General features: G+C 44.0%; 1 protein-coding gene across 1 annotated transcript; it reads right to left on the bottom strand.

Annotated features, from left to right (window-relative positions):
* Positions 1–47: 47 nt before the first annotated feature.
* Positions 48–10,341, bottom strand: TMEM97 (transmembrane protein 97). The gene is made up of 3 exons (XM_003770022.4): positions 9,370–10,341; positions 2,895–3,039; positions 48–1,958 (listed from the first exon to the last, which is right to left on the bottom strand). Exons 1-3 carry the CDS (start codon positions 9,691–9,693, stop codon positions 1,714–1,716), a joined length of 714 nt encoding a protein of 237 aa, XP_003770070.3. The 5' UTR covers positions 9,694–10,341; the 3' UTR covers positions 48–1,713.
* Between the last annotated feature and the right edge of the window lie 9,232 nt (positions 10,342–19,573).

Genomic DNA, 19,573 nt, shown 5'->3' with positions numbered 1-19,573 from the left:
TTTGCAGCTCTCACTGCAGATTCTTCCCTAGTAATCCACGAAAGAAGTCGAGATCAGCAGCCATTTTTATTGAATTCATTACACGAGTCAGTTTTCAACAATTAAAGCAAATATCAATTTATGAGGAAGACTTTATAAGGAGGTCACAGCACATCATGAATAAATGAAAAAGCCTTTATTAAGTGCTCACTCAGCCCCTGGAATAAGCACTAGAGATACAAATACAAAAAAAAGGGCTACCCTCCTGAAGAAACTTACATTCTAGCATAGAAGACAACATGTACAAGGTACTAGTGTCCAGGGTGATGCACTTTGTTTTGGGAAGTCACAGGGATAGTGATTCTATCTTTCCAGGAATGGTAGCTGATTTGCTTACTGTTCCCAAAGATAAAGGGCCAAAGGAGAGGTAGGGAACTTGGGGGGTGAGGGTGAATGGGGAGGAGAATCAAGCCTATGGCAGCATGACAAGATTGCTAGGATGCCTCCAGGAGAGGAGCCCCATGGGGAGAAACTGGGAAGCCAGCCTGCATGCTGCATGTATTGGCACTCAGGTCTCTAGGACCAGAAAAGGCAGTGTTGACTGGGTCCTGTTCCACTCTATTGTGAAGCATGTCAAACTTCACTTGGGGAACAAATTTTAGTTTACTAAGTCCAGGTACATGCAGCAATAAGAGAACAGGGTCAACAGCTACTATTCATCTTACTAAGTGGAGACTTAAATTGTGATAGAAAACATGATAGTTTTAAGACAGACACTAGACCACACAATGTTATAATTTTGGAGAATGAACAAAGTAACACTGCTTGGAAACCAAGGTTGAGATTAGAGTATCTTTAAAAAGACAAGCCCTAGAATTCTTGGAAATCAGAAAGACTCGACCAAAGCACCAGTCAGAATATCTTTGATCAAAGAGTTTGATGGGAATGAATCTTGATTAAACATTTAGGGGGTATAGCTAGGTGGCCCAGAGGGATAGAGCACCAGCCCTGAAGTCAGGAGGACCTGAGTTCAAATCTGGCTTCAGACATTTAATACTTCCTAGCTGTATGATCCTAGCAATTAACTCCCAATTGCCTCTTTAAAGCCTTATTCCATCGAACATTAATTCCCTTAAAAAAAAAAAAAGCCTAAAGAATCCCATTCCCTGTGAAGAAATGTTTCTAGAATGGAGGGGAAACAAGTCTGAAATTGACAAGGATGTTGGAGTACTCGTTTATTAGACCTGTAGGTCTATGAGAGGTCAGGTATTTTTGCGCTAGTTTGGTCCGATTTGGGTTGAGAAAAACAATTTCTTGAAGAATTGGAAAATTGCGTGTGAAACGTGTTTTTTTGATCAGTCCCATTATATGGCTTGGAGAGGAGAGCACTAAGTAGTTGGTCATTCAGATTATAGGTCAATCTAACCTCTAGCATCTGACTCGCACAGTTTCAAAAAATCTAGTTCCGGGGATTCTGGTGGTGTGCCCTTTGAGTAATTCTGAAATGGCACTTAAGGCACACACTAGGTATTCAGTACTGTTTCCCTATAGCTTCCCCTGGCCAGCTTCAGGGAATCAAATCTTTCGCAATTCCCTTGGCAGATGAAACCTGAAATGAGCTCTCCCACCTGCTGTCTTGTTCTCGGGGGTTGCTGCTGATGTGTTTCAAGGGGGGCCTGGAGAGACTGTGTCCAAACAAGGGCCAGTGGCTCTCCCTCCCTTGCCAGCAGTTCTTTACCTTGTTTTCCTTTTCCTCTTCTCTTCAGTGCTGTAGTGAGGACTCCAAAGCATAAAAAAGAGGAGTATGAGTGGAATGAAGAAGTATGGGGCATAGATGGATAAAAGGTTGAGGCGTTCTTGGAATGTCCCGGGGCCTTGGGCAAAATTCTCAAACAGGATATGGGCGCCAATGGGAATTAATGTAGTCATCGTATGGACTGAGTAGATAATGGCAGGGATGCGGATCCACTTGCAACTTCCTAAAAGATTACAAGGGGAAAACTTGAATGTTTATAATGCTTCAAGAAAAAAAACCATCTGAGAATAGCAGTATTTGGCCTCCCTGGGAAATCGAGGCACAGTTCCCTTTAACCAGTCCAAAAGAAAATCAAACTTATTGGCTCTACTTGCTGTCTAAGCTTCCTGCTCCTAAGAGGAGGACAGAATGTGGAACCTGAAATTCCCTACCAAATATGTGGGACTAAAGCATCATATAGTGATGGGGCTTGTCAATAGATCAGTACCAAGAAAGGTCCTAATGGGAGAGGCGCCCGCTTAATGCTGCTTTAGCTTAATATCATGTACTCCTCCTGGTATCATGAGAAGGAAATGGGAACAATAATTTTGAAAATACTGACTTCCGGATCTTTAAGGGACAGCATGATGCTAGGTTCACTAGGCCTTCCCCAGCTATAAAATCAGACAAGATGGAGGGAGGAGGCAACAAAAACTACAGCTAGTGATCAGCAACCATGAGTTTTGACAAGTGTGAAACGTGTCTAAGTGTCTAAGGGGCCTGTCTCTGCAGTACCCAATGACTGGGAGTCACTTATATACCAGTAGCTAGTCTCTGGACCTTAGCTGGTGGCTCCAGAAGTCTTTTTTCTGCCTAGATTTCTGACTTGACTTTCCAGGCCCCATTCAATTTTATGCTGCTTCTCTTCCCTTGGGCCTTTCAACTTCCCAAGACTACAGGTCTCTGCTGCTGTTTCCAAAATGACCCCCAGCTTTTGTTTCCTTGTCCTTTAAAACCTCTTATTGTCTTGCCTCCTATACCTGTTTTCAGGAGTATTTTCTGTGGTCCTCAGAGGTCTTTCCCCTAGCCCCCAATAAGCAAACTTTGGACAGAGGCTTGGTTTTTGGGTAAAAATGAGGCTTCAGGACATAATCACTGAAGATCTTTTCCCACTGCTTACCTTTGAAGAAGGCATATGCTGCAAAGGGAAAGAAAGGCAGCTGGAACACAAGCTCACAAAAAAGAAACGACTTGAACCAACTTGGAGGCTTCAGCATCAGGGGGTCTTTAAATGCCTGGACATACCACTTCAGCATGTCTGTCAACTGAGAGAGACGAGAGGTGAGCTCCTGCCCCCTGCACACTCCCACATGGCTTCAGCCACCTGATTGGCAATGATTTCATTAGATATTGAATTGATCAGTCTTTTCTGGCATGGTCTGGGCAATCTATTTGGAGTAAGCAATTCATTCCTAATGGTAGTTTTTTGGTTAAAATTACAGGAGGGAAAATATGACCCAAGCTAAAAATTGACTATTCATTCCTACCTGCATGAAACAACTCAACTGTATTCTGGCCTGAGTAGAAGTGGCAAATGGACTACATATTGGGGATAAAAATCAGGAAAACGTGCTCAAGTGAAACCCATTAAGAATCCCCCAAGAATGGATGATTTGTGAGCATCAGTGCCCACCCTGAAAGAAGGCTTGTCAATGGGATGTTTTAGGTAGGGTCAGTGTATCACCCACATTTCAAGAGAAGGGTATGTCCTGAAATCGCAAGCAGATTTATGTGGGAGAAAAAAAGTTAACTGTTCAGAACATGGCTGGGGTGATATGGTCTTAACAAGAGTGGAGATCAAAGTCTAAAAAAAGAGAGCCAAAAATCTGTGAGGGGCAATGAGTGCTCTGGGTCTGAAGCAAGTATCCAGGCTGAATGGCAACTATGACCCTGTTGTTCAATCCTGTCTAACTCTTCGGGACCTCATTTGGGGTTTTCTTGTTAGAGACACTGGAGTTGTTTGCCATTTCCTTATCCAGCTATTTGAGAGATGAGGAAACAGGCAAACAGTGAAGTGACTTATCTAGGGCCTCACAGATGGGAAGTGTCTGAGGCCAAATTTCAGGAAGAGAAGTCTTCCTGAGTCCAGGCTAGCCATCTATCAACTGTATCAAATAGCTGTCCACAAATATGATCCTATTGGATGGCAAATGGACATGTCAGGTTACTTTCCATGGCTTGATAATAATAGTAATGCATATTCATACAACCATTTTACATGCAGGTTATTTGAGTCTCCTAAAGGGTGAGGTAGGCACAGGTAAGGAAACTGAGGCTGAGATTAATTATGTTCTCCAGTCAACCTCTACTGTTTACTTGGCTTTCCAAGTATTTTCACTGGTGTTATGCAAAAACAGGTATTAATAAGTTCCCTGGAACAAGCTGTTCAGCAGAACAACAATGACCTTTCTCATAGTCTAGAAATAACCTTAAAAGATAGAATTGGTTCTCAGATTCTGATGATCTGTACCTGACAAAAAGAACCAATTACAAGAAAAGAAATATCAATGAAACATTTTTTTAAAAATCCAATACAAAATTTAAAAAGAATCACAGCAATTTATTACACCCTTGTTAACTTTAATGTTTTTAAAATATTAAATAAATATAATTCATCATTTCATATAGTACTCTTTGGGATCGTTTCATATAGTACATATTGGGATGTTTGTGTTTGTGGATGATTATGATAAAAAATTTTTTTTTTTAGAAAATAAAACCAAGAGTGAGACTTCAGACTTGAAGGAATGGTTACAAGGTACCAACAGCCGTATCCTGAAGTTAGCCCTGAGCTTCCAGCTGCCATTTCTTTGGAGAAAAAAATCCCACAAACTTGGCCATGCTTTCCACCCTCTGCACAATCACAAAAGGCCCACAACCTAATGCTCTTCTTCTAGCATCTCAAGGTCCATCACGTTCCCATAGTCATATTTTTCTTAGAAGGTCAGGGACATATTTTGATTTTTTTTTTTTCTGAAACAATTGGGATTAAGTGATTTGCCTAGGGTCACACAGTTAAGACTTGTTAAGTGTCTGAGACCAGATTTGAACTTGGGTTCTCCTGACTTCAGGGCTGGTGCTCTATGCACTGCACCACCTAGCTGCCCCTATCGACCTATTTTGGAAGAAAAAAACAAGTTCCTTTTGACTGCATGAATTGGAGTTTAAGCAGGAGGAGGAATGGGAATCAATTCTATTCTAGACTTTACTAACTTCCCAGCCCAAGCAAAATCAGAATTCATCATGTCATGTTGCCACTGAGAGAGGGGTTGGGGCAGAAACAAACATTCCACTTGGGTTGGAGGGTGAAAGCAATAAACTTGCCTTTTTAAAAGGAGCCAAAAGGTCTGAACTAAAGGAAAGTTGAAGAGAAGGCACATTGGCTATCCCCCTTTTGGATGTCAGAGACACTCTGCCCCAAATGACTTCCTTTGTTTTGCTTTAACAATTGGGGGAAAACCCTAGCATCATTCATAGGCAGTAAAACTATCGTCCAACGATCAATTTAGTACTCTATAAAATGAGAATATTTTCCTTGCTAATTTTTGGAGAGGTATCTGTTGAAGAGCTGGTCTTTGCAGTTTGGAAGATATAAGACCTCTTACCATGCACTGGCAATAGGTCTTGGGCAATAATCTCTCTATGCCCAGACAATGGCTAAAATCACACATTGTAATACACTGGTAGGTGGACTGCCATCACTTAATGATGAAATCACAGTCTGGTATAAAAGAAAATTTTTTTTCATTGAAAAATAAAGAACAAGTTGGACAAGTATAGACCTGCTTGGCAAGTAAGGGAATCAGTTTAGGAGAGATTACCCAGAAACCAACGTGCTATAATCCCAAAACTATTAATTATGGATGTTGAGGTTAACAATTTGACTATAAATGAAATGAAATCCAATCCGATCCAGCTTAATTTAAATTCTGAACATAATTTTGACTTCCCCTATCCTCAACTACGTTTGAAAATTAAGGTAAACTGATACTGGTCCAAGCATGATCAATTTATTAATTAGGCTAGCAGTAACTAATAAATTGGGTCAATGGCCTCTCTCAATGTCCAAAGACCTAGAATGAGGATTGACAACCTTTTAAATATGTGTATATCCTCTATGACTGGTCTGGCAGTACATCATGTAGATCTATTCTGGCAAAGGTAAAATAATCCTGATTGATAGATATTTTAATGGGGAGGTGGGTTGAGTAACCTCAATTCCTCTCACAACTTTCTAGAGGGGAGATGGGAGAAATCCTCAAGTGAGAGTATTAGTCTGAAGAGTTGTAGTCTACAGCAGCTTTGATTGAGGCAACTTGAATTTGATTCAAGTGGTGGGTGAGGTTACAAAGGTTGTTAGTCCATAAGGGTAGAGATTCAGTTCATAATAGAAGTCAATCAAAGCTTGGCCTTTAGGCAAATTTCTACAGGATATAGTTAAAAGGTGAAATATGGAAGTAAGGAGTTTGGCCTTGTGGCTTATCTTTAAAAAGAATTTTATCAATCAATCAACAAACATTTATTAAGAATCCAACTATGGGGCAGCTAGGTGGTGCAGTGGCTAGAGCACCATCCTGAAGTCAGAAGGACCTGAGTTCAAATCTAGTCTCAGACACTTAATACTTCCTAGCTGTATGACCCTGGGCAAGTTACTTAACCCCAATTGCCTCAGCAAAAAAAAAAAAAAAAATTCAACTGAACTCTGCAAACTGATTTTATCCATATGAGAAAAATAAAAACCTTCCCATGAGAGACTGAAATCTGAAATAGCAAGGCATCAGGATGGCTTCCAGATCTGCTACCTCTTTTACAAAAAGATGTCTCCCTCACTATGTGTCCAAATAACTTCTTTTTAGTGACCACTGTAGTCAGTAGCTATTGTTCTGGTTCTGCTCGTTTCTCTCTGCATCGGTTCACAATAATCTTTCTTCTACTTTGAATTCCTCATTTTCCATTTCTTATTGCCCAGTAATATGCCACTGTTCACATACCCTCTTTTCCCCTTTAGATATTCCCCTGACAGCCTCCCCACTTAGTTTATAATTTTTTTCCACTACCACAGGCTGCTGCTATAAGTGTTTTTATATTTAGTAATTTTCTTGCATGATTTCAAACAAATCCGAGCTGGTTGGCCTACTTTCCATGTCTTATTAGTGTGTTCCTCCAGCAGTGACTTCTGTTTTTGATTGGATTCTGCTGAAATTTGTTTAATGTTTTAATTTACATTAATGATTCGATTCACTCTTTTAATGATATCTTGATAATGATAATATTACACTACACTTATCTGTGCAGGTGTTACTTTGCTTCTAAGGAACCCTAACTGGAACCACAAACACACAAAAAAATCAGAGTGGGTAATTTGCCTCACAAAACCAGCCAGCAAACTCCAACTCACCTCCAGTGTTAAGAAACTTTTCAGAAACCTCTACTGCATAAAGCAAAGCTTACCAGTTTAACGTCTTGATTTTAAGGTACTGAGAACAATTCATAACCTCTCCCCCATCTCCCGTCGTATTTCATTTGTAAAGGCAAGGTGGTGGCAACCCGACTCCCAATTTAAATACCTCATACTAGATCTGTGCCTTACCACTAATTCGCTGAAATTGTTAGGTACTTTCAGGGAGCTGAGCTGGCATCCAGCTGTTAGTGGAACTTACAAAGAGTTGTGCAATCCCAATCCCCTTGCTGTGAATCAGTTCTTCCCACCATGCTGGTTCTGATCTAAGACTAGGGCGAAGGAAAAAAAAAAAAGTCCTAATTTAAGCCTCCGCTCCGGTGGAGCTTGGGGAGCCTGGACAGACCAAGTCACTGTTGGGAGAATGAGGCTGGTCTCCTCCCTGCCTCAGTGTAAAGAGCTCCTTGAAAGTTTTATTTCCAGCTCTTGGGCCCATTTGTAGTTATTGGGAGCACATCTTCCCTACCCCTCTCACTTAGTCTCTTTTCACCCCATCCTGGTTCAAAGTAGCACCAGATCATGGCAGCTCCTTGTTTTACGAACTCTGGAGACTCCCTGGTCTCAGCTCCTGTTTAGCATCTGAAGCTTGTAGAGCCTTTCTAATGCTCTCCTGCACCCCTCCTCTCCCACACTAAGGTCTGCTAGGGGCTCAGCACCCACAGGTAACTCCCTAGACACCTCTCAGCCTTGTTTCTCATTGCTGCCCTTCATCCAGTCCAGCCAGATGAGGAGGACCAGGGTGGTACTCCATGCCTCCCCAAGACCTTTCAGATTCCCTGGTTTCCTTTAAAACTCAGTTACAAAAAGCATTACCTGATCAGCCCAGCCTACTGGAGCTCTCCCTCCCATAACCACCTTGCATTCACTTTGTATTACTATCTACATGTTTTTATATATGCAAGTTCTCTTCCCCCATTAGAATTGGGGGAAGATCCTTGGGAGCAGGGATTGCTTCACTTTTGTCTCTGTATCTCTAGCATTTAACAAGCAGCATGGCATGGAAAGCAGAACCCAAATTTTGGGGCAGCTAAGTGGACAGTGGATGGAAAGCCGGGCAGAGAATCAGCAAGTTTCATTTTCTTGAGTTCAAACCCACCTTCAGACACTGACTGGGTGACTCTGGACAAGTCATTTTATCCTGTTTGCCTCAGTTTTCTTGCTTATCAAATGAGGCGGAGAAGGACATGGCCAAGAAAACCCCAAATTGGGTCACAGGGTTGGACTAAAAATGTTTTCACAAAAAACACGAGGGAAGGGAGGTGGACGTTGGAATTTAAAGGGTCCTTTTGAGACCCTAATGCGAGTGTTCTTAACATAGGATCCCAAGGGTCTGTGAATTAGGATGGGAGGAAAATCTGGACCTCTTTGGGGTCATTAACCTCTCAGGGGAATCTACCATTCCCATCAATTAATTTAAGATGCTATTTTGAGGAGGGGTACACAGGCTTGCCAAGAGAGTCACTCCCACTGCCGTCTGGGAGTCCTCAGTTCCTCGGGCAGGCGCCGTTCCCCAGGGATCCTTCCTGGGAGGGGTTGTTCTGGCGGGAGACCCTGAGGAGGAGACCGGGGGGTGCTGCGTGGTGGCTGGGCCGGGGTTCCGGGAACCACCCGACGCTGGGGGGAAGATGGCACTAGCAGCCTGGATAGGGGGCAAACTCGTACCCTGGGGGGGAGGGCGGCCCCGCAGAACCTTTGGGGGAAGGGTGACGTGTAGGTTGGAGCTCCGGCCTTTGAGGAAGGGGGAAGGACGGGGGAGCGGACCAGGGCGAGGCGGCCTGAGTAATTCGGGGAGGGGGCCAAGGCTGCCTTTTGGGGGATCTCTCGGGGTGTCTAAACTTTAGGGGGCCCTTGGCACACAAGGTGAGTCTGGGGGCGCGGCCGGGGGCCAAGGGACGTGAGCCCTGGTTCTCCGAAGCGCTTTGCTCACAATCCCCGGGTGGGGTAAGAGGCGTGTGTATCCCCCGAGTCCAGATCTCCCGGAGGAGGCGCCCGGGGCCCAGCGCCTCGCCGAGGGACACACAGCCGCCCGTGTCGGCCTCAGGATTCAAAGCGAGCGCGCAAAGGGCAGCTCGCGTGCCGCGGCGCAGGACCCAGGGCGCAGGCGCGGAGACACGCGGCGCGCATGCGTCCTCCTCACCTCGGTCGGGTACAAATCGGCCGACACCAGCGCCTGCATGTCGAAGAGAAGCGTGATGGGGACGTGCATCACGAAGTAGAGGCCCAGCAGGTACTCCAGCGCTCGCGCTCCGCCCCGCGCGCCCATCGTGCCTTGGATGCCGGCCGGGATGCCGGAGGAGCTGCGGAAAAGCCAGGCACACCGGGAAACGAGCGACGCCAGAGTGTTGGAGCGCCGGGCGGACGCCGCCGGGACGCCTCGGCCCCGCCCCCGCCCCGCGCCCGGCTCCGCCCCGAGCGCCTCGCGCCAGTCATGCCGGCCACGCTGAATGGCTCGCGGGGCCATCGCCCGGGGGTGTGGCGAGAGGCGGCCGAAGCGGATTGGCCGAGAGGTGCGCACTCTCCGAGCAGGGCGGAGGACGGCTGGACGGTGGGTGCGCGCGCATAGAGCGCTGCGGACGACGCTCGAGCCTGGCGGCTCGGGCTGGGCCCGATGGAGTGACGGCCCGGGAGCGAGGCCTTTGTTTTCCGTCGCTTCCCTCCCTTTGTTCGGTTAGGCCCCCCCCGCCCCGCACCTCCCCGCACTGCCTCCTTTTGCGGAGGAGGGAACTTGGGGCCCGGAGCGAGGGCGCGCCCTCCCAGGGGCTGCGAGGCGTCCGGGGCCTTTCCCTCGGCTCCGACCCCGACCGCAACTGGGGGGCGGGGTGAGGCTGCCGGCCTCCACGAGGTCGCGGACCCCGGGGCACGTGTGGCCTCGGACCTGTCGCTGATCGGCCCTCCTTGCCCGCCTAGGGGGCCCGGATCACTACCGTTGGCTGCTCACACCAAAGGAATCAGGGGCAGGAGTTTCCTTCCATCCTTGAGAGTTCAGCCAGCCCAGTGCTATTATTTTACAAGCGAAGAAACTGAGGCACAGAATAGGTGACGTCTCCGTCACCACGAGGCCAGCTAGGCTCGGTCACTCTGACTTTCTCCTAGAGCCGCAGCCCCGGGCGCTTCCTGCCCAGTAGAAGCTTAACAATCTTGGGGGAGGGGGCCCTAGGAAGCCCTGGACTCGCGCCCAGCAGACCCCGTGCGGGTCTGAGGCCGGTCCTGCCGTAGAGTGGCGCCGGCCATGGGTTCGCGGGGCGAGGATGGGGGCCCTGCCCGCCCACGGCCCGGGGCCGCCCGCAGGGGGTCCTTTTGTGATTTCACTTCTTACAAAATCCTGCACCGCTTAACTCGCGCGGCCATTGCTCCGTGGCCTGTGCCGCTGCTTACCAAAGTGATCTTTAAAACGAGCCACGTTGGTGAAGTTCAGCCCTCTTTTTCCCTCAAGGTAGGACGGCTGTTGGTTCTTGGAAAAGTCATTCTCTTGTCTCGTCTCTTTTCCCTAAAGGCCGATTGATAGCCTTTCCCCAGTCCTAGAGCCTCCTTGTATTTGCGATTCCAGATAGAGCTTAGAAGATGGAGCACCTTGACTTGAATTCTCGCTGAGATGCGCACGAGCTCTGTGGTCCCGGGCCCGCGCCGCCCAGCTCAGTTCCGAATGCTTCCAACGTTCCCCGCCAATGGCCCTTCTAATGGGAGACTCATTACCTCTATTCCTGGGCTGTTAGGAAGTTTTTCTTTATTAGATCCCTAGCTAGGCACATGGGTAGAGCGCTGGACTTAGAAAGATGAGTTCAGATAATAGCTTCACGCCCGTTTGAGCTGTCTAACTGTGGACAAGTCCTTTAACTCTTCTGTTTCCTATTTGTGAAAAGGGACCGAGAGCACCTATCTCCAGGGGTTATTGTGGGAATCAAATGAGTCAGTATTTGTGGGGCAGCTAAGTTATACAATGGTTCCTGGATTGGTCCTGGAGTCAGGAAGATTTTGAGTTTGAAATCAGTTTCAGAAACTAGCCATGTCATCCTGGACAAGTCATTTAATCTCTGTTCACCTCATTTTCCTCAGCTGCAAAATGGGGATAGCACCTACTTCTCAGGATTGTTGTGAGGATCGATGAGGTAATGTTTGTAAAGCGCTTAATGAAGTGCCTGGCATATAATGGATATTTAATAAAAGCTTATTCCTTTACTCTATTTTTTCCCTTTGAAAACAGAACTTTACTTTTTTTAATTAACTGAAATCTGCCTCCTCTCTCTTCTACCCTCAACAACTGCAAAACAAGAAGGAAAAAGAAAAACAAAGCCTTTTGCAAAACAGACTCTCCACATCTCAGGGCACTGAGTCCATGAGCTCCCTGTCAGGAGTGTGGAGCATGTTTTATCAGACTTCTTATCTCATTTGTTCTTCACAACAACCCTCAGAGGTAGGTGATGTTATGATCTAAATTTTACAGATGAGAAAACTGAAGCAGACAGGAATAGTGACTTGATGAGATTCTCGGCTAGTTAGTACGTGAGGCTGGATTTGCTGATAGGCCTAGAGTTCTATTCACTGCACCACTTAGCTGCTAGTAGATACCTTAGATCAGGGGCCCTCAAACTTTTTAAATAGGGGTCCAGTTCACTGTCCCTCAGACTGTTGGAGGGCTGAACTAGAATAAAAACAAAAACTTTGTTTTGTGGGCCTTTAAATAAAGAAACTTCATGGCCCTGGGTGAGGGGGATAAATGTCCTCAGCTGCTCGCATCTGGCCCGAGGGCCATAGTTTGAGGACCCCTGCCTTAGATTGTCCACTACTTTTCACTTTTAATTTTATTTCAAGATTTCTCATTGTGTCTTTGGCTGATTGTATCGATTGAATTCTTTCAAAGTTGTTGTTTTTTATAATATTTGTTGTTATAACAGTATTCTCCTGGCTTTGCTCATTTCATTTGGTACCAGTTTTATACAAGTCTTATATAAGTTTTATATACAAGTTTATACAAGTCTTCCAAGATGTCTGTGAAACTATTCCTCTCATTTTTTTTTACAGTATTAATTTATTCCATTACACTTATGTACATTAACTTTAACCATTTCCATCCCATCAAATTACTGCAAAAAGAGCTGCTATGAACGTTTTTCCCATGAGTCCTTGTCTCTCCTTATATTTGAGTTTCAATCTACTTCTACATAATTTGTACCTTCTGATCCTTTTGATTTTGATTTGATCCTTCTAGAGACAAATAGATTAGTCTAGACCTCCCTAATAAGTCTTCAACTGCTGAAAGACCAAAATCATGTTTCTTTGAAGCCCCAGGCTAAATGTCTTCAATTTTTAAAAATACATTTCATATAATAACAATAGCAAACCATTACATTGTACCACTCTACGTTTAGATCTCAGTTGAACCTCACTACAACTCTGGAGACAAGGTAGGTGCTATCATTCCCATTGTATAGATGAGGAAACATGCAAACAAGTTGTGATTTGCTCAGGATCACAACTGGTGTCTTAGATTGAATTTGAACTCAGGTCTTCCTGATTCCAGGCTCAGGGCATTGTGTGAATGGGCTGAGCAGCAGTTCCTAACCATTCAGGAAGATTTGGAGGTGAGAGAATCGGTCAATTTTTAGGGAACTCATTTCTGTGCCTTGTCTTAAGTGGACAGTTGGCCCCCAGATCTGGCCTGCACTCCTTTCTTAGATCAGCTGCTTAGGATCCCCCATTTTCTTCAGGGGATAGTTTGTGCCAGGAACAGTGGTAAGCACTGGGGATACATGGCCCCTGCCCTCAGGAGATTATATTCAAAGTATAGAGGACTAGAATTTATCAAGTCATAAACATAGCAGTGTATACAGATATGTAAATAAACATAATTTGGTGGGAGGGGTCAGTTACTGGAACCCACTAACTAAGAAAGCTCCAGTAGTAACGGGAGAACTCAGGAATGGTCTCTTGTAGGAGGTGATGCTTTGGAAATTCCAAGAGGAAGTAGCAGTGACATTTCCAGCCTCGGGTAGGAAGATTGAGGTGGGAATAAGTCTGGAGATGGAGTTTAGAAATTGGGGTTCGGAGCCGTTAAAGAACTGGCCAAAACCTATACAACAAATGACATGTCAGAGCTGGAATCATGGATTTAAGCTTGAAGGGACCTCAGAGATCATTTAATCTGACCTCTTCATTTTACAGGAGGAAACTGAGGCCAGGGGTTTAGTCCCCTGAAGTTGGAATTAGTAACTGCATTTACTGTTGGCTGTACTTTTGGCAGAGAGAGCTCTCTAGCAGCAAGCAGCCAGTGTCTAGAGAACTGAAGTCTCTGATGTTCTGTCTTTTATGCTAGGCTTGAGAGCAGTTGCCCAAATTTAACTATTTACTACTTCTGTTCAAGTGGTCTGTGGTCTACTGACAGAATTGCATCTCTTACGGCCTTCATTCACCTTCATCCATTATGTATCCTGTCTTTATCTTTTAATTTCCTCACATAAAAAGCACATATTTCAATAATAACATGCCTTTCTTTACCAACACATTTTCTTTTGAAGATCCAGAATCACATTTTTAACCGAAGAGCAATTAGAGACCCTAAGCCATTAAAGCTAGATCATAGACCTGGAACTCAAATCTGATGCTTTCTTGAGTCTCATTTTCATTGTACTTATCCCAAAGTAATATTGAATGAAGGAGGAAGAGAAAGTCATGCAGCATTAGAACTCTGGGAACTTACAAGATAAGTTTTGTCCCCTTTTCCTCTTAGTTTATGAAACTAAGAGAAGGCTTGCCTTGATTTGCCCAAGGTTATACAGGTGTGAAGGGCAGATGTGAGTCTAGAAGTGAATTTAGATCTGCAAAGTTTAGAAATAGTTAATGGAAGAAACATATCACATTACAAGATGTTTTGTTACTAATGGAAAATTTTAAATGACTGATAAGATTGAGAAAAGTGCCGCTGCCATAGAGTCAGCAGGTGGTTTCACACTTCTGCATCTAAACATTATTCAATTATTAACAAAAAAGCAAGCTTCTGCCAGGCACTTAAATATGGCCAGTTGAGCTCTGTTGGTTTAGGAAAACATCTAGTCAACAGTATTCTTCCCTAATATTCACAAACCTATTTGTTTTTTGGAAATGAAAATTCATTTTTCTCAAAGCTGACTTTCTGTGCATCTGATCAACCTAATCTGATGGTTTGATCACTTAAGCTTAATATTAACAAATTCAGGGTAATAAGCTGATAGGAAAAACAAAACAAAACCCTGCAGAGCCTAAAAGAGTCAGCAAGTGTATACAAAATTTAAAAAGAAACAAAAACCAATGCCCAGCACGATTTAGTGAGATTACAAACTAGTAGTCTGTAGCTTAGTGCTTTGCACCTAAAGGAGAGAGGTAGGCAAGGAGTGGTGCTGTGTTTAATCACCTGCTTCTTCTGACCTTCCTATCTCTTGTCTTAAGGCTGGGACCAAGGCTTGCTTGGTGCAGGAGTCAGCAGGCTTGGGTTTGCTGGTTGGCTTTGCCATTTATTACCTATGTGTGATCCTAAACTAGCTGACCTCCAAAGCAGGATGATTTGCCACCAAAGCAAATAATGGGATTAATGAAAAATGTGCATGTTGGCAAATGCTTTTGTTGCTTGTGGAAAATGATTAACTTATTCTTATCTCCAGTTACCTAAGTGAGGAAACAGGAGTCCCATGCTTTTCTTCAGTCATTGGGCTCTCTGGTCAAGGGCAGACACTATCACCGGTCCAAACACAGAGTGGAATTTACTGCTGTCCCGTCATCATTCTCCCCCGGGGTTTTCATAGACCCGCTCTCAGCATTTTCTTTTTTCCCAGTTTGACCAATTCGTAGGCCCCATTTCAGGGTCATCACTATGTTCTGTCCCCAAGTGTAGGTATACTCCAAGGGTCATGAGTCCTCTCTTCCCTGATCCATGATATCTCATGGAAACTTCTCTCACATTTCTAATTGCTTGTTGGACAGCTCCTGGATGTCCACAGGCATCTTAACATTTCCAAGCCTGCCAAACTCATGATCTTTCCCCCTAAAGTGACTCCTCCCCTGACTACTCTTTGTCCAAGGATACTACCATTCTTCAAAGTAACTCAAGTTCCCAGCTTAGAAGTCCCCCCAGGGCTTCTTCACCTGGATTTCATGAACTTGGATTCTTTGAAGAAAAGATTTTGATAACTTTCCAACAATGGTTTATTTTCTAATACTATGTATTTTACTTTATGCACCTGAATACATTATGCTTAGAATGGGTCCATAGATTTTACCACATTGGCAAATGGATCCACAATACAAAAAAGGTTAGTAACCTCAGCCCTAGACTTTTGACTCCCTGGCTTCCAATCCTCTGATCCAATTAGTTGCCAAGTGTTTAAGTCTGTTTGCATAATTTCTCACATCCATCCCTATTTCTTGCCTCATACTACAATCACCCATTCTAGCTATCTAGTTACTTGCATTCAGTGTCTCCTGACTTCAGGCTGTTCTCTCACTGCTGCTGTATTGAGTTAGTGTCTCTGGATACAGGAGAGCTTGGAAAGTTGTACATTGAAATCGGCATATGTTTAAAAGAGGGGCTGGACCTACGGGAGTTGGCATTTTCAGGCTCCCCCCCATTCTTGGTATGTGAAAATGCCCTTTTTATTCAGTATTTGCCAAATTCAAAACATTTAAAAAAATTTATATTTAGAGAGCAGGCATCCCACTCCTGATGAATCCTATAACCCTGGGCACTTGGAATGGAATGGCTGCAGATTTGCACTGGCAGGGTAGATTTTCTCATCAGGAGTTCCCTATGCCAATTAAATTACACGTCTAGACCCAAACCCCTACAGGTCTGATGCTATTTGATATTCAAAAAGATCCTTGGCCTTTAGTATAAAATACAAACTTCTATTTTGCACCTACTGTTTTATCTGGCTTTAGCTTCTTTCCAGGATTACTCCCACTTGGATTCCAGCCAGACTGACCACCTTGATGGCCTTTACACACGATATGCTACCTCCCACTCCATGATTGATTACCTAACTCTTGGCTCAGCTAGAGATTTTCCTCTTCTCATGGTCAAACCACTAACATATTCTGCACATATCCCGTATTTATTCATCAAGATGTATTTCTCGCTGGGATAAAAGCATTTCAGAAGCAAGAATGATTTCCTTTTTGCATTTGAGCTCTGCGTCTAGCACAGCTGCCTGGTACATGGAAAATGCCTATATAAAGTCCTTTGTCAATTACTCCAAGATCTCTTGTTCATCAGGCACCATCACACACAGTAGCATAGAGAGAAAACATCCGGGCAGCAGCAGCAGCCGAGTGCTAGACAGCATCATGGTCCCTGTCCCTGGAGGGGGCAGTATCTTATTGATTGAAACGGTTTATCTTCTCTTGGCATCTGCTGGGTACTACTTACTGAATAAACAAAAAGGGAGAGATGGGTCTGGGGTGTGATCTGGGTCTTCCAGGATTTAGAAAGCAATTGGGGATATGGCCACACTCCAGGAAGGGAACTAGCAGAGCATATATGAGGATGGGAATACCTGTCAGACTAAGCTTGCAGGTTCTTACTGGGAATTGGTGGGAAGTTAGTCTGAACTGATTGGGTGTCATTTACAGCCAGATTTCCTCCTGTGCCTCAGACTGCAACTGTTGATTCCAGAGCAAGTGAGTAAATTTGGGAGAGAATTATCTAGTATAGGGTCCTATGGTTTAGCTAGAACCATCTCATCAGCTTCTAAAAACTTAATACCTTTATGCTGAGGATTCCTAGACACAGCCATCCTGCATCCTGTCTCCTGAACTACAGTTTTGGATCTCCAAGTATTGTTTAAACATAAATCAAAACTGTCCAACTCAACGTGTCCAAAACTGAACTTATCTTTCCCCCACATCCTCCCTGCCTCTTAAATTTTCTGTTATTCAAGAGAGCAGCACTGGCTTTTCAGTCCCTCAGAATGGCACCTAGGAAGTCATCCTGAACCCCTCAGTGTCTCTCATCCCCCTTAAAACCCCACTCTGCATTGAAGCTATTACCAACATCTCTTGAATATGGTCTTTCCATCCTGGGATGGGCCCTCATTCCTGGGCTTTACAGTATTCTTTAGGGAAGCCTGCCTCGTCTGCCCTTGCTCCAACCCAGCCTATTCAAAGTGATTTTCTTAAAACATACCTGATTCTATTACCCTCAGCTCTACCCCATTCAATAAGCCAACGATCCCTGCTGGATCAAATCAGTCCTTCATAACACCCTCTCCTACCTTTCTAGTCTTCGTCCACACCACCCAGGCTTTGATCCAGTGATGATGCCTTCCTGGGTATTCCATGAATAAGACACTCCATTTCTCTGGTTGTCTGTCCTTCATGTTCGAAATGCCTTCTCCCTTCTCTCCCCTGATCACTGATCTCTCTAGCTTCTTTTGATCCCTAACTAAAATCCCATCTTTTATAGGAAGCCATTCCCAAACCCTCTTTTTAATTTTGGTGCCTTCCCTCTCAATTATTTTATGCTTATCCTGTATTTAGTGTGTTTGCATATATCTGTTTGCATGTGGGGGTCTCTCCCATTTGGTTATGGGAGGGTAAGGATTGCCTTTTTTACCCTTTATGGTATTCTCAGTGCTTAGCATAGTACTTGGCACACAGTGGGTTGTTAATATTTGAATGATTGATAGCTTGATGCTGGAGAATTGGAAAAGGGAGATGCAGGATATTGTGGACCATATGTAGAAGAGATTTGACAGTGGAAAGAAGAGAGACCAGGCAGTTATAACTAAATGGAGTAAAAGGATCCAGTAAAGGGTTTTCTAAGATAGTGAAGACCTGAACATAATTGAAGGTGGAAGGAAAAAGAGACTGGAGGAGAGAGGTGATTACATTATGTTGCATTTGTGTTAATGCTTTTTGGTTTTTTGGGGAACCTTTTCATCTCTGATTTCATTTGATCTTTACAATGCTATATTTGATGTAGATAGAGCAAATATTTGATGGATTTAAAAAAAAAAACTTAAAAAAACCTAATCATAAGGGAAGTTAAATGACAAACACTAGATTAATTTATTGCCAAAGGACTTCAGACTTTCTCATTTTGAAGCTTGTTAACTGCAGCAAACATGACAAAAGTGTGTCCAGTGGAAACATTTGCAGTTACCAAATTAGGAAACTTTCTGCAATCTTTTACTGTTTATGCTCAAGCTTGTGCACATTTAGAAGAGAGGGTGATGAAGATGTATCATCTGGGAGCTGATTCTAGTCACAACTTCCAACTTCTGTCTCATAACTAGGTCTTCTCTGTCTTCTGCACCATTAGGTTTTTATTTATAAGTTATTAGGAGGAACTAATGAAAATGGTGGTAGTTTTGGTGAAATGTCACAGAAACTTGCCATTTTACTGTTTCCTATTAGATTGGATGTTTTCCCATTCATTTCCTAAGAATGAAGGGACCTAGTTAACATTATTATATGAGAACTGTGGGCCAGTTAGCTGCAAGGCATACATATACTATCTGTGGGTCAAAAAAAGCCAAGGAGTTTGTTAATGATAGGTGGTTAGATACTTTGAACATTTATACTTCAAGATAGGAAGATTACGATGCCTATTAGGAACCAGTTCTGTTGGAAAAAGCAGAAGACCCAAGAGACAATGGTTATATAGTTGATGAAATACAGTTTAGTAACAGTTCTATCCAAAAATTGTGCCCCAAAGAGTAATACTAAAAAAAGGCCATGAAAGAATAATAAAACCCATCTATTTAATAAGCATTTAAGTGCCAATTGTTGTGCTAAGATAGATAAAACCATAAGAGAAAGAGCATATCCTCAAGGAACTCTTATTTTAAGAGAAGATAACATAGGGAATGATGTCTAAGAAAGAGGCATTATGGTCTAGTGATAATACACTATCCAGAAGCAATGTGAATGTTGTAAGGACTGCTGTTTCCAGAGCAAGAAGGAAGATGGTTGGCGTGAAACTTGGTTGGATTGGCAGCCTGGATATGCTGGGGGGAAATCTCAGCAACCAGGACAACATGGCTTCAGGACACAGGTTCTCCAGTCTAGAGGGTACTGAAGCATAACACAGCAGATGATGACCAAAGGGAAGTGTGGTTGAAAGTCTGGAAGGGTCTTCAGGGGGTCCTCAAACTACGGCCCGCGGGCCAGATGCAGCAGCCGAGGACGTTTATCCCCCCTCACCCAGGGCTATGAAGTTTCTTTATTTAAAGGCCCACAAAACAAAGTTTTTGCTTTTTACTATAGTCTGGCCCTCCAACAGTCTGAGGGACAGTGAACTGGCCCCCTCTTTTAAAAGTTTGAGGACCCCTGGCTAGATGGTGGCCTCGGGAGGACAGCAGCCAGCTCTCACTTGA

This window comes from Sarcophilus harrisii, chromosome 4 (genome assembly GCF_902635505.1).
Source record: "Sarcophilus harrisii chromosome 4, mSarHar1.11, whole genome shotgun sequence".
In the NCBI taxonomy this organism is placed as follows: domain Eukaryota; kingdom Metazoa; phylum Chordata; class Mammalia; order Dasyuromorphia; family Dasyuridae; genus Sarcophilus; species Sarcophilus harrisii.
This window is presented reverse-complemented; position numbering and strand designations above follow the sequence as displayed.

What these genes read in the sequence shown, in the direction of transcription:
- TMEM97 (XM_003770022.4), bottom strand. Translation starts at nt 9,693, where the DNA reads ATGGCCCCGCGAGCCATTCAGCGTGGCCGGCATGACTGGCGCGAGGCG. An exon ending in CCGATTTGTACCCGACCGAG is followed by an intron (nt 3,040 to 9,369) that starts GTGAGGAGGACG and finishes CGTCTCTCTCAG; the next exon opens with TTGACAGACATGCTGAAGTG. An exon ending in AGCATATGCCTTCTTCAAAG is followed by an intron (nt 1,959 to 2,894) that starts GTAAGCAGTGGG and finishes GTAATCTTTTAG; the next exon opens with GAAGTTGCAAGTGGATCCGC.